Source organism: Pleurodeles waltl, chromosome 3_1, assembly GCF_031143425.1.
Source record: "Pleurodeles waltl isolate 20211129_DDA chromosome 3_1, aPleWal1.hap1.20221129, whole genome shotgun sequence".
Classification (NCBI taxonomy): Eukaryota; Metazoa; Chordata; class Amphibia; order Caudata; family Salamandridae; genus Pleurodeles; species Pleurodeles waltl.
Window position 1 is genome coordinate 1,115,746,466 of NC_090440.1, and position 13,276 is coordinate 1,115,759,741.

At 40.9% G+C, this 13,276-nt stretch overlaps 1 protein-coding gene across 1 annotated transcript in view; it reads left to right on the forward strand.

The window, feature by feature from the left end:
* Positions 1-401: 401 nt before the first annotated feature.
* The window catches only part of LOC138284998 (transient receptor potential cation channel subfamily V member 6-like), a 215,865-nt gene continuing 202,990 nt past the window's right edge, over positions 402-13,276 (forward strand). Inside the window, exon 1 of the mRNA XM_069224398.1 lies at positions 402-1,666. Within this exon, the coding sequence (XP_069080499.1) occupies positions 1,452-1,666 (215 nt within the window). The 5' untranslated portion in view covers positions 402-1,451. The remainder of the gene's footprint in view (positions 1,667-13,276) is intronic.

Here is a 13,276-nt window from a genome sequence, read left to right on the forward strand (position 1 = left end):
TTTGTGGAATTTTTATCAGTCCACAAAATGCTTACGTCCAAGCAAATCTCAGGCAGAAGTCTACGGTGTGTACATTTAAGCATTTTTCGTGTGAATCAGGCCTATGCCAGAGCTTTTATTCACCTTATCTTCACACACTAATGGCCTTTGCATCGCACCCATGAGGTTGCACATCATGTCAATCAGGTTAGTCAAACCTGAAAGGCAGTTTTCCATTTTGGTTTTCTGAAACCTTGTGAATCGTATCTTTTTAAAGCCCGTTGTGCCGTTGATATCCCTTTAAGATAAGGTGCAAACACCGAGGAGAGGTGTTCTCAGAAATCTGCATGTCTGCCTGGAGGTCATTCACTGCACAAGCTGGCCCGTGGCCAGGTGCTGTGAAACTAAAACTTTCTTTGCTGTCTCCAGTTTCACGAAAGCCAAGTCACTGTTAGTCACAACCGGCAGACCGGTCAATGACCGCTCTAGACAAAACCCGAGTATCGTCACCGAGCCCTCCTTTGAATCGAAGCACTCTCATCTAATACACAGCTTTCAGATTCCAGGCTTGCTTTACAAGGTTGAAAACCCTACGGGTTACGTCACTGTCGAACGTTTTAGTGCGTCTTTCCTGAAGGTGAGGAAGTTGGAATGCACTTTTTAAGGAAACACACGTTGGCGCTTCGTGTTTTGTTGACGTTTTGTCTCTAGAGAGGTTGGAATGCTACCCTTGTCCATCTGAATCACACCTCGGGAGTGGTTCGGGAGATTGTTTCCATCCTCAAACCGCAAGTCAACGCTGTTTCTAATACAACTGCAATTTAACGGATTGCACGACAGTATGTGATAGTTCTGGAATATTCTATGCTCTTTCAAAGACAATTGGGAGTCTGCGCATGGTTCTGACATCTGCGAAAGGTCTGAGATACTTGACTGTTCGTCAACGACAACTGCGAGTCTTCAGAATTACTCCCTCCTGTGAAGGATTGCGATGGTTTTGACGTTCTCTCTGCTCCTTCAAAGACAACTGCGAGTCAAAGGATTGTATTGTCATCTGCAAAGGGTCTGTAGCCCCAATATTTTGTCGAAGGTCGCAGTGAATCTATGGATTGCACCATCCGTTGCGAGAGTTCTGAAACAGTTCCCACTCGGTGAAAGACAAATGTGATGGTATTACTAAACGACCATTTGAGAAGGTCCTGAGATACTCGTTGTTCTGTCGGGAGCCACTAAGATAGTCTGACTTGAGTTGTCAGCTGCAAACGTTGTCGGGTACTTAATTGACTTTCGAGTACAACTGGGATATTTTATACTGTGGTGCTGCTCTCTAAGGGGTCTCTTGAAGAAAACAGTGAAACTAAAAATTGTATCACTGTCTATGTAGCACCATATGTAATGGTGCATACATATTCAACACTCTTTCAAAGTGAGCTAAGGGTCCTACCACCGTCTGCAGCCAGTTCCTTCGAACAATGAAGGAAGCCGAAGGATGCTCTTCTGGGCTTGAAGTGCATCATGTTGTCCGCCAAGCCAGGAATGGTGAACAGAAAGGAGACAAAACAGTCCCGAGGGAGCCTACATCGACCAGGAAGCAAGGAATTCTCTCTTCCATCTTGGACAAACTGAGCTGCTTGTTCCATGTGCGACATCATGAGGAGGGGGAGATAGATTTGTTGCAGCAGAAAAGGTAATAAATGCCACTAGGAATGTCTCTTTCGTCAAGCATTGCCTAGGCAGAAAGCGAAAAGTTTGGGGAGGGAAGTTTGATTGCCCTATCTCTCACCCACTCTTTGCAGAATTCATTGTTTCCAAGTGGAAACCCCAATATCCCCGTTAGAAGTGGATTTACACAATTCAGGATTTGGCATCTGGATTTCCAGACAGTCGCCAGATTTCCCTAGAAATGTATACAATTGAACTTGCAGTTTTACTACCTCACGTTGGTTCAGATCTACAAAGTTCCGAAATTCACATTTTTCCCAGAGTACTCTGGGAAACCTGTGACCATTCTGATTCGTAATTGTAGATTGAGTGTAATCATGCTTGCAAAAATCCTTTCATATTCAGCAAGTATACTGTTTTGGGTTTTTACCCTCCATGTAGAAAAGTGTTTTTTTTTAAAGAGGAGCAGTGCTATCCCAATTACTGTAATCGAGTTGGGGCGTTTCATTCCCATTCACGCCCAGAAAAACATATTTAGTCCTGCCCTTTATTGTCTCCAATGTGCCAACTGGTTATGGAGAAGTTTGAAAGTGTCCACAAATTCGCAGGTTTGTGGATGTTCTCAAACGTAGGGCATTAGCGACCTTGAACAGCCACGCCAAGCCCTGTGAGTGAAGTGATAGTGAATCCACCCTTCTCCCTCTCTGAGCTACATCATAAAGATGGAAAGTAAAATTCCATGGCATATGGATGTTGAGGTTTCCCAATGAATCAGCACATCTTACATTGAGTATCATTACAGTCTCAGCTACTAGCCCTATCATGGCGTGGGCAGGTGAGATAGCTCAGTGTGTAATGTATTGTTGATGCGGTCTATCACCGATTTGAAAACCTAGCAGGGATGACTCAGTCTTTCATTCTCCTGAAGTTGACACACTGAGAAGGGTGGATCTGTATAATGCTAAAAAAGAGTTTTTAAGTTTCCAAGGTACGCATGTGGATATCTCATCCAATCCACGTTTGTGCTCTGATGCTTGGATTTTTAGTCGTGTTTATCGCTTTATATATTAAGGACTGAAAATCCCAGACTGCAAACCAGAAACCTGCAGTAGGTGTGCTACGCATTCATAGAACTGGGAAACTTGAGAGCTCTGTTAGTTCCGGTTATTCAAAGACCTAAAAAATGTCACACTCTACCGTGCTGCATTACGAGCAATGCATTCTCCGTATTTGTTGATAAATCACAGAATTAAACATTTCATGTGTTTGTTATACTGACCGGTGGAAAAGACAGCATAGTAACGGTTTAAAGCGTCCCTTTCTAATTCTTTCACCCATCTCATACTTTTCTGCCAAGAACGATTGCATTGTGGTACTTGTAGTCGCAGTTTTAATATGCTAAGTACAGGCGAAAGAAATCCAGTATGCAAAATGATGTTGGCTAAAAAACTATAATTGGCCAAGATGTCACACATGATATAATACAACTTGACATCTCGGAACTGTCAACAGATTTGTAGGACTTCCACTGCGCTGCAGGGAACAACGGTGCATGTGTCTAACTGCATTTGTATTTACAAGTGTTTACATTCAAGTCAATAGAAGCACAAATCAAAAAACAATTTAGATCCACGAAAAAGGCAAGCGAAAACGAGGAGGTACAGGAACATCTCAGGGCTCTGTATGTTTTCTTGGTCCATGCTTGAATATTTCAACAAGGGAATGTTTATTGTTTGCATTCTGTAGCTTGTAGTCTTGTCATACCGTTATTATCAAATTGACTGCAAATCACAGTTACAAAGAAAAAAAATCTCTACTGCCATGCTCCTCATTCATAGAACTGGGAAACCTGAGAGCTTTGTCATCTTAGGAAGACCTTTTGTGAGGGAATTCATTCATGAAAGTCAACTAGCGTGGTTTCGGACAGTGTTCTTTTTTCAGCCAACAGTAATAAGCATGACAGAAATTGTAGGTTCGCACTTACAAAGGGAAAAGTAAAACTTCAACTTCCAGAATGCTTATTGGTGTTTGCTGAAAGTTATCCTCGTAACACGGGTTCAGTTAAAAGTTGTGCAACATAACCAGAAGGAAAGCAAACTAAGAAGTCCATATCAATGAGATTAGTAAGAGAGAATTGCTGGAAAACTATGTTTAATTGCGTAACCCAAAACTACTAAGAGTAAATAACTACACATATCCCGGTTCATTGATGAACAACAAATTAATCTGAAATACAGTCATTTAGAAAGGAATGAAAATACATATCTTGGGGCGTACCCTAAATAGGTTTAACACGCTATGAAAGAGAGAGGCTGTTCACATGAGCCAACACAGGCTGAGAGTTCCCAAAACGAATCCTCATGACTGCATATCATTGGGTGCCACCAAAACACCCATTTTAAGGAGTTAGTGTGTGCACTACTGTTCACATCACATGGGGCGATCTTGACAAAGGTGAGCATTGGAATAGTTTTTGGTACATTGCTAGGACTAGAGTGAACAAGAAAAAGTTATTAGTCACGCTATATAGGGAAATTAGGGAGCAACATTCCAGAGATGTGTATATATGTCTCTTGTCGCCTAAAATGGCTTAGGATAATAAATTGTGAGCAATGCTTAATTTGTGCCACCGGTTGCAGATGGCAAGCACCAGGACTCATTTTTCATCTTCAGCCATTGACTCAGAAAAAATAGAAAAGGTAGAAAGAAGGAGGAAAAGAAAGACAGAAATCAGTGACAAAAGGAGAAGGTAGGGCAGGCCTTATGGCCAACCTTTCAGCTTCAGGAGCGCGTGGCAAGGGGTTGGCCCCAAATGTCTCATAATATGATATTAGTTTACATAAAAAAAAACAGAAAGTCACTGAAAAAAACAAAGGTTAAAGTGGAGTTATATGTGAGAAAAGTAGTAAGATTTTAACTCACATTAAAGTCTTAGAAATTCACTGAAAAACTACTATTTTAAAAAAGGGGCAATTTACCAGTTATACATAAATGCCATAAGTATCACTTGCACCACTGTGATGCTCTATTTATAACCTTATGTATTACATCAGTGATTACATCTGAAATCTATGCAAGAAAGCAGAGAGTAATTTACATAGATAATGTCTCACCTCATGAAAGTTTCCCAGTTTTCCTCACCCACTCTGTTTTTCTTAGACACTGAATTGCAATAAATTCTTTCAACCAATCTCCATTTCTGTCTGCGCACTCAGCAACAATAAACAGTCTCTGTGATACTTCCTTAAAATGTAATCGTTTGCTAAGGAAACAAAAACATCTGGTACAAAGCAGAGCACCATAGGTACTGTTCCTTGTTCATTGACTCTCAAAAAGGGCCTGGATGCAAAGAATGTATGAGCTCGCTCTACCCCTCCTTCTAGGCCTTGTTTTAAAACCCTAGAGTGCACATTACTATATGTATCTGCAGTGAGTGTTATCCTTTTAATATTAATAATGTGGCCACCCTAATGAGATATTTTGCAATCATTCTTTTTTTCTTGCCCAGATGACACAGTTGTTCATATAAATATGGGTGCCACTTAGACTACCCAGAACTTTAGGAGATATCGCTCTGCTGTGGCTCAACTGATGCTTAAGAACGCCTTCCCGTTTAACTTGGGTAAAACTGATGTACTTATGTTTGGTCAACCATTTATAAGCTGTCCAATACTTGGTCACCTGCAAATCCGGGAATTTCTCCCCCTCCTTTGAACTCTTCTATGCATCTCGGAGTAATTTTCAGCACCAAACTATTTTTCAGCTTCACATTAATTAATTTGTTTCTATCTATTTGTTGCTTCTTATTATCTTCCAAAAAATCCTATCTTTGCTACCCTCTTTCTGCAGGCAGACACTTTTCATGCCACCATATCATTCAAGAATGATCACCTAAATTATTTGTTGTTGTGACTATAAAAGTATCTCCTCTCCAAACTTGAGGTCTAAATTAGAACAGCTTGCTTGCTATAGGGCTTAACAAATACACATAAAACACTGGGCCTCACCTCACTAGATCTCGGTGGCAAAGAGGGTTCTCTTCAATTTCCTTTTCTTTTGTCATAGGGCCCTACTTAATAAGGTATACGTTTGAGATATGATCAGAAAGTGCAAATGGCAGAGCAAGGGAAGACATCAGAAGGTGAAATAGAAGTGTAGAAGTCTTCCCTTCTGCTGGTCCAGCCACTATCTTTGAGCAGGGCACAGGATAGTCCACAACAGGTACAAGGGGACTGATTTCTCCACTAAGAGCCTTGCCATGCTCAGCTGCAGCTGTGGGTTGCATCAGCCATCAATTATGCTCCCTTGTGGGCCGCCAGCAAGATCCTGCCTAAGTCCTACATGGCTGCAGGATAACCCCGGTTTCTCTATCAGATAGTCACACTGTGCATAGAGGTTGTCTTGCAGGCAATTACTGTGGTTTTTCTGTTGTGGATTGCACCAGGATTATGAAGGATAATGTCACAGCAGATGGAGCTGACCTGTGAAGCGGTTATCTTCAAACCAGGCAAGCTTTGCCTCCCTTCTTGAACAACTTCTAAACACCAACTGCAACCATGACACACAAAGCTATTATCAATATAGGTCTCAGGATAGTACAAACAAGTCCTTTCCCTAAAATTCCAAACCACTTTCCAACTGCTGAAAAGACACTACCTATTGCTTCCCAGGCACCTGTTGCTTCCAACTTCTTCAGGTCCTTTTTCAGGCTTGTTATATTTGCAATAGATGTTCTCAGCTCCTTCCTACTGTCCGGTATGTACGTGCAGCACTGTTGAACTTACAACATTTTGCAAACTCCTCCCTCCTTCACAAGAAAGATGTCTAAAGCAAGATTTTATGGCAATAATTTCTGTGTCCACAAACAAGACGGTACCTGCTGTATCTGTAGATAACTTATCTACTATTTCTGCCATGCCAACTTCCTTATCTTGTGGTCATTTAGGATCATACTTACACATGAAATTATGGCATCAAAAACATCTCCTACAATCTTTGAAGCACTGGCACTTCTCTTAACTCTGATGTTTGAATTCTCATCTCAAACAGGATCTTTGAAATGCTCCACATGATAACTTCTTGGAAAGATCACTCCTAGATAACACATTACATACCATCCTTTGGGTAGCATATAATAAGGATTTTTCCCACATATGAAATAAATACCTGGTATGGCGGGGTCCTGTCCATTCAACATGAAAGTCCAAACGCTTGTGAACAAAAACACATTTCTACATTCACTGGTCCCTACAAATTTTGTGTCAGTTTTCGATTTAGGCCTATATACACACAGCTTCCCTACATGTTGCCAATCTAAGGCAAGGGATCCTTGACTCCTTGCTAATGAATCAGTTTCTGCTTCTCACCTCAATTGTTTAGCACTACTCCTTAGTCTTCCTACACTTTCATTGCTCTTCTTCTGTCTTCAACTTGTACAAAAAAATATTTTCTACTTGGGTAAGAATACAAGTCAGATTGCTTCTATAGGCATAGGCTGTACCAAATTTCAAGGTAGGATGAAAGAAACCATACACTGTATCAATGTTTTTTGCTTTGGCAATGATGCTCAAATGTTTAATGATAGGGACAATCAAGAAAATAAGTTGATAATTAGAATAATAATACTGGAATTATTCTTGTGGATACAAAAGAGTCAGCAAAAAACGACAGGAGATTTCATATGTGAAGAAGGTACTATGATAAGTGAGTCCCTCACTTACTGATGACAGCAATTGGGTGCAGACATACCAGATTTGAACTTTCATGGTATTTACATACTTATTTAATAATTTGTAGTAAACATTTGTAGACAAATCGCCTCTAGAACCATCTGCATGTAAATCTTTCTCATTAGACATATCTTGTTTGCTACTAGGCTTGCAGAACTCGGGGCACAAGTGGATTTAACTTTCTCTGAAGTGCCGGGTGTTGATAAACTGACTCTAATGAGCAAATCAATGATCATTATAACTGTCACAACTAATAATCATGTACATATGTACTTACACTTAATACCCTTGTTTCTCGTCTACTCCATGAGTTCTCTCATATCAGACCAAAAATGTAAAAATAAAAAATACAAAAATGTAAAAATGCAATTGTGGCAGCAAAATATCAACTGCCTCTTTCAGTCCTTTTTTATTTATGAGCACAGCAAATAACAAGGAAACATACAACTAAAACAAAAGCTTTTTTTTCTTAAAAGTTCAAATGTTAGTTGCAAAAATCTTCTTGATCTTCTAAAAAGTTAATCAGGTTTTCTCTAGTAAATGTTCAAATAGCATCTAATAAAATGTCAAATGTATCTAATAAATGTGCAGTTCCAAAACACCTAATAACACATCTAGGGTATAATGTCTTAGTTCATCAGTGTCAAAGCCCAGTTCTACCACAAGAATGAATTCAAGAATGCTCAACTGGATACATATTGTTAGCACAAAACCTAGCAAATTCCTTCTCCGAGGCATTTGCTGCTAAGTATGTCCATTTATGTGCAGCATACTTTTTACTAGGAACACTCTTTCTCTTTGATCTCCAAGCTACTGGTATTTCAGTATCACTGTTGCTTGGACCAGATTCTTCTGTTTCTTCCGGAATCATTGGGGGCACTTAGGCTACTTGCACAGTTTTTTAAATTTGTCTACGGGTACAACTGCTTTTGCTACTGTACTAGGTCTTTCGTCAGCATCTGAGCTTTGCTCCGCCAACAGTTTCTGTCTCGATCCTTTCATACCAACCACTGCTTTTGACTCACCCAGACCCCCCTCAGACTTTAATTGTGCTGCATCAGCCACTTGCCCTTCCTCAACAGCTTGACTTACCTTATCCCTCTGACTCATTGTAACTGACATTTCACTGACAGATGCTGTATCATCAAGGGGACCTGGGACTTTGTGAGTGTGGCTAGCATGCACCCAGTTAGGGAGACCAGCGCAATTCATAGCTGTTGAGGTCACTAAGATGACCTGTTGGGCCCCTTTCAATGTGGTTCTAAGCAGTACCTCCTCACATGCTTCTTGATCATTGCACAGTCGCCTGGGCACAGGTCATGGCAAACATCCTGCTGCGGCTGAACTGTAGCTTCTCCAACCTGATGAGACACAGAACAAACCATGTCAGCTAGTCCTCTGCAGTTATCCTGTACCAAGTCATCTGTGATGTTCTCAAGTGTATTTGCAGGTAGAGCTGGCAAACTCATAGAGTGTCCCACAATAATCTCATGCAGGAACAATTCAATCTTTCTGCCTGGAGCACTGCGCAAACTCATCAAAACAAGAGGCAATGCGTCAGGCCATTTCAATGAGGTAGAGGCACATACTTTTACTAATCTGAACTTTAAAGTTGCATTATCCTGCTCCACCAATCCAGAAGCTTTAGGCCTGTAACTGCAATGTTGTCTTTGCTCAACTTGTAGTGCTGCACATAATAATTTCAGGACCTCAGTGTTGAAGTGTGCCACTCGGTCTCACTCTAGAGAAGTCGGGAAGCTAAACCTAGGTATTAGTTCCCTAAGTAACATTTTTGCTACTGTGAGATTGTCATTTTTCCTGGTCGGGTAAGCCTCAACCCAATGAGAGACCAAGCATACAATAACCTAGACGTGTCTCAGTCCATTACACACACAAAGTTCAATAAAATCAAGCTGCATCCTGTTGAAAGGCCCTCCAGATCTCCCTATATGACTCAGTGTGACTGCTGTACATTTGCCTACATTCATCTACTGACATGTGACACATTGGTGACATACGGCCTCTACCATCAATCTGAACAGACAAGTCTGTCTAACTGTTCTAATCATAGCATCACGACCAACATGAGCCGACCCACTGTAATGCCCAGCCATGGGTGTTAACAAACTATTAGGCATCACAACTCCTCCATCACTTGAAACCCAAACATCATCCTCATCTGTCTTGATACAACCTGCTCTAACCCAACCTTGCTGTTCTTCCTCTGACACTTCTTCCTGCAACCTCTTAACTTCCTCTGAGGTATCTGTAGCAGTTAACAGAAGAGTGTGACTTGTCTCATCAATTGACTCATTTGAGTACCCTCCATTAATGGCAGTACAATCTAAGGCACAGTATCTTGCCACCTCATCAGCGTAGTTGTTGTGAGAGTTAAGTATTGGCGGCTTGGGAGTGTGCAGAGCACTTTACAACCATAATGTTGTCAGAAACCTATAACACATTCGACAGGTTGTACACTTTGTCTACATTTCGAAACAGAAGAGGTTAGAAAGCCTGTTTGTGACCACAACAGTCCAAAGTCATGAACAAAACCAAAGGCATACTGATTATCTGTGAAAATTGTCACCTTCAGCTGTTCAGAAACACAGCATGCTGTAGTAAGAGCAACTAATTCAGCTACTTGAGCAGAAACGACTCTCTGAAGCCAGCCAGATTGGATTACCCCTAAGACTGTGCAGACTGCAAAACCAGCTCTCAGGCTACAATCATCATCTCTTAAACAGGAGCCATCAACAAACATTACTTAATGATTTTCAGGTAGGGGAATGTATTGAATGTCAAGTCTTGGCTTGGTGCATAGTTGAGGAACATCGAGACAGTCGTGCTCACTTTCATCAGTGCCATCATCATTAACATTTTTATCATTCACATGTATAGGTATCAAAGTAGCAGGATTCAGGGTATTACAACATCTGAGTATGATAGGGTCATAACAGGTCAGACACAAACTTGTAAGATGCTGGATTGTGGTGTGAGTTTACAAAATCTCTACTGAGTGGGGGAAAACATTCAAAGGATAACTCATAACAATGCTTTCGCACTGTTCTATGCTGATGAAGGCTGTAGCCATGGCTTTAAGTCAACCAGCCAAAGCTGAAGCCACAGGATCAAGAGTGTCAGAAAATATGTCACAAGTCTGTTGGCATTTCCATGCATTTGAGTCAAAATTGAGAAAGCACATCCCTCCCTCTCACAGCAGTGCAAAACATAACATGCATTACAATCAGGCATTCCCAGAGCAGGGGCATGACGGAGATTTTCTATCAGCTCTATGAAGGTATTTTTGCAGTTGTCATCCAGTGGCACATCTTTGTATGTCAGCCTCTGTAAAGGCATAGCCTAAAAGAAAAGGTTTGAAATCCACTGGTGACAGTAGCCAACCATTCCCAGAAACCGTCAGACTTCTTTCTGTATCTTTGAGGGATTAATTTTCAGAATTGCTGAGATTCTTTCTTGCAACACCTTCCTTACACTTTTCTCAATGTGGTGACCTAAGTACAAGACTTCTTTCTTAAAATACTGCAATTTAGTCATGGAAACTTTATTTCCATTCTCAGACAAGTATTTCAACAGGGCAATAGTATCTCTCCTACAGGCTTCTTGAGTGTTTGATGCCACTAATTGGTCATCAATGTACTGGACCAAGACTGAATGGTGCAATATTTTAAGGGACTCCAGATTCTTTATCAAAATCTGGTTAAAATTGAGGGGCTCTCGGTATACCCTTGTGGGACTCTGCACCATGCCAAAGCATGACTGCCAAACCAAAACACAGAGAGAAACTGGCTGTCCTCATGCAACAGGATGGAAAAGAATGCTTGGGACAAATAAGTCATGGTGAACCACTCTGCTTCACTTGGAATTTGAAATAAAATCACTGATGGATGTGGTACCACGGGACAACATGGGACAACTATCTCATTCCCCTTGCGCAAATCCTGTATGATGCAGTACTTTCCACTGGGCTTCCCAGTCCCATAATGGAAGAGTTACATGGACTTCCCATTATCTCTCTTAGAATTCCCTGCTCTATCAATTAATCTACCATAGGGGTGATTCCTGAAATTGCTTCCAGTGTCATGTTATATGGGGGACTTCTCGGGTAATTACTGTAATTTTGATAGGCCCAACCCCTTTAATAAAAATCCCAAACTTCAGGGGACACAGTGTTTTTTAAATCTTCGAGTAAGTCATTACACGTCAACACTGGGAACAATGTGACACTCTGGCTTCGATTCACAATTTTAAATGCTGCATCTTCATCATTCATGTGTATCTCAATACCACGTGGTGTACAACTGATGGAACAATTCAACTTGCATTGCAAGCCACGTCCAAGCAGACTTACAGAACTTGAGACACATACCATGAATTGATGCTCGTCTTCAAAGGAACCTATTATTATGGAGGCAGATTCTGTTACTGGGTTAGACAGTTGTTTATTTGCATCTCCCATAACATGAATTATTTTTCATGAAATGTTTGGTACTTATGCTGTTCTGATAATAGAACATGTGACACCTGTGTTGACTAGAAAGGGCACATGGTGACATATTACATCACCATCCACACATGGACCATGTCGATCCACTTCTGGGGAAGAACCGAGCATGCATTCGTCTTCTTTGGGGCAACTTAACTGGAAAATGTCTGAAAAGTTATCATCACTCAGATCCATTAAAGGAAACTGTGATGTCAACTGATCTGCATTCACATTTGTAACCTGATTTAAATTCTGTTGGGACACATTTGTCTTTTGTTGGGACATCAGGGCTTGTGTAACTTGCATCTGCTGTCTCTCTGGCACATTTGCATTTGTCATCCGTGGTCTCTAAACTCCCTGCATTTGAACCTGATTAGTGCCTTGCACTTGTACAACTCCATTATTCTTTGCCTGACTATTAGCACCATTAAGGGGCATTCCCTCCGCCAATGGCCCAAATGGCCACAGCAGTGACACAGATTGGTTCTTTTCAAGGCCTGGACATCAACAATGCCACCCTGATCTAAAGGACCACCACATACTATGCTGTGCTGCTAGAAATGATTAAATCCTTGTTGTTGCACGCTTTGCATACCACCACTATTCTCTGCAAACTGTTGAATCTGACTAGCTTTCTGTGCAGCTTCCAATTGCATCACCATCACTTTTAACTTCTTCTGATTTAATTCCAATTCATCACTGAAGTATTTTGCATACTGCAGGATCTGGTCAATTAGTTTGTTCTGTCAACAACTGAAATGCTGCTGAATCATGTTACTTCTGTCTGGCTTTGATCCCTGCACAATGCTGAATACAAAATGACCCACATCTTTATCTTCAGTACCGCTGAAATGCTTGAAAGCTTGCAACAATCTCTCATTATAGGAATGTATGGATTTCTTAGACTCCTAGTCGTCCTGTCAATTCTCAGCCAATCAGTGTATATAGGGGAAACCTTATTGTTCAGAAAGCCAATCACTTTCTGATACTTTTGCATTACCTCTTCTGACGGCACATTTGTCCATAAATCACTCGGAACCACATTGTCAATGTATTCAAATCTTCCCACAGGCTTCACAAACCTTTCTGTCTGCTTATACCACTCCACTTTTTTCTCTCTCGATTTTGGGTAATCATTTGTTAAGGACAGGATATCACTCCTACTATAAGGTACATGAATATATCTACCACCAGGAATTTCTCTCATGGTAAGTGTTTTCACATGTCCCTCAATCTGACTTGCTCCTGCCGGAGGAAATCATTTTCTTGTTTTCTTCTGATCTGTTTTCTTTCCCCACCTTTCTTCCCACTTGTCTAAAGCTCCCCATTTCTGAACGTAAGTAAATAATTCTCTAATCTGCAATCTCATTTCTGGAGGTCTCATGTTCAGTATATCTCTGTT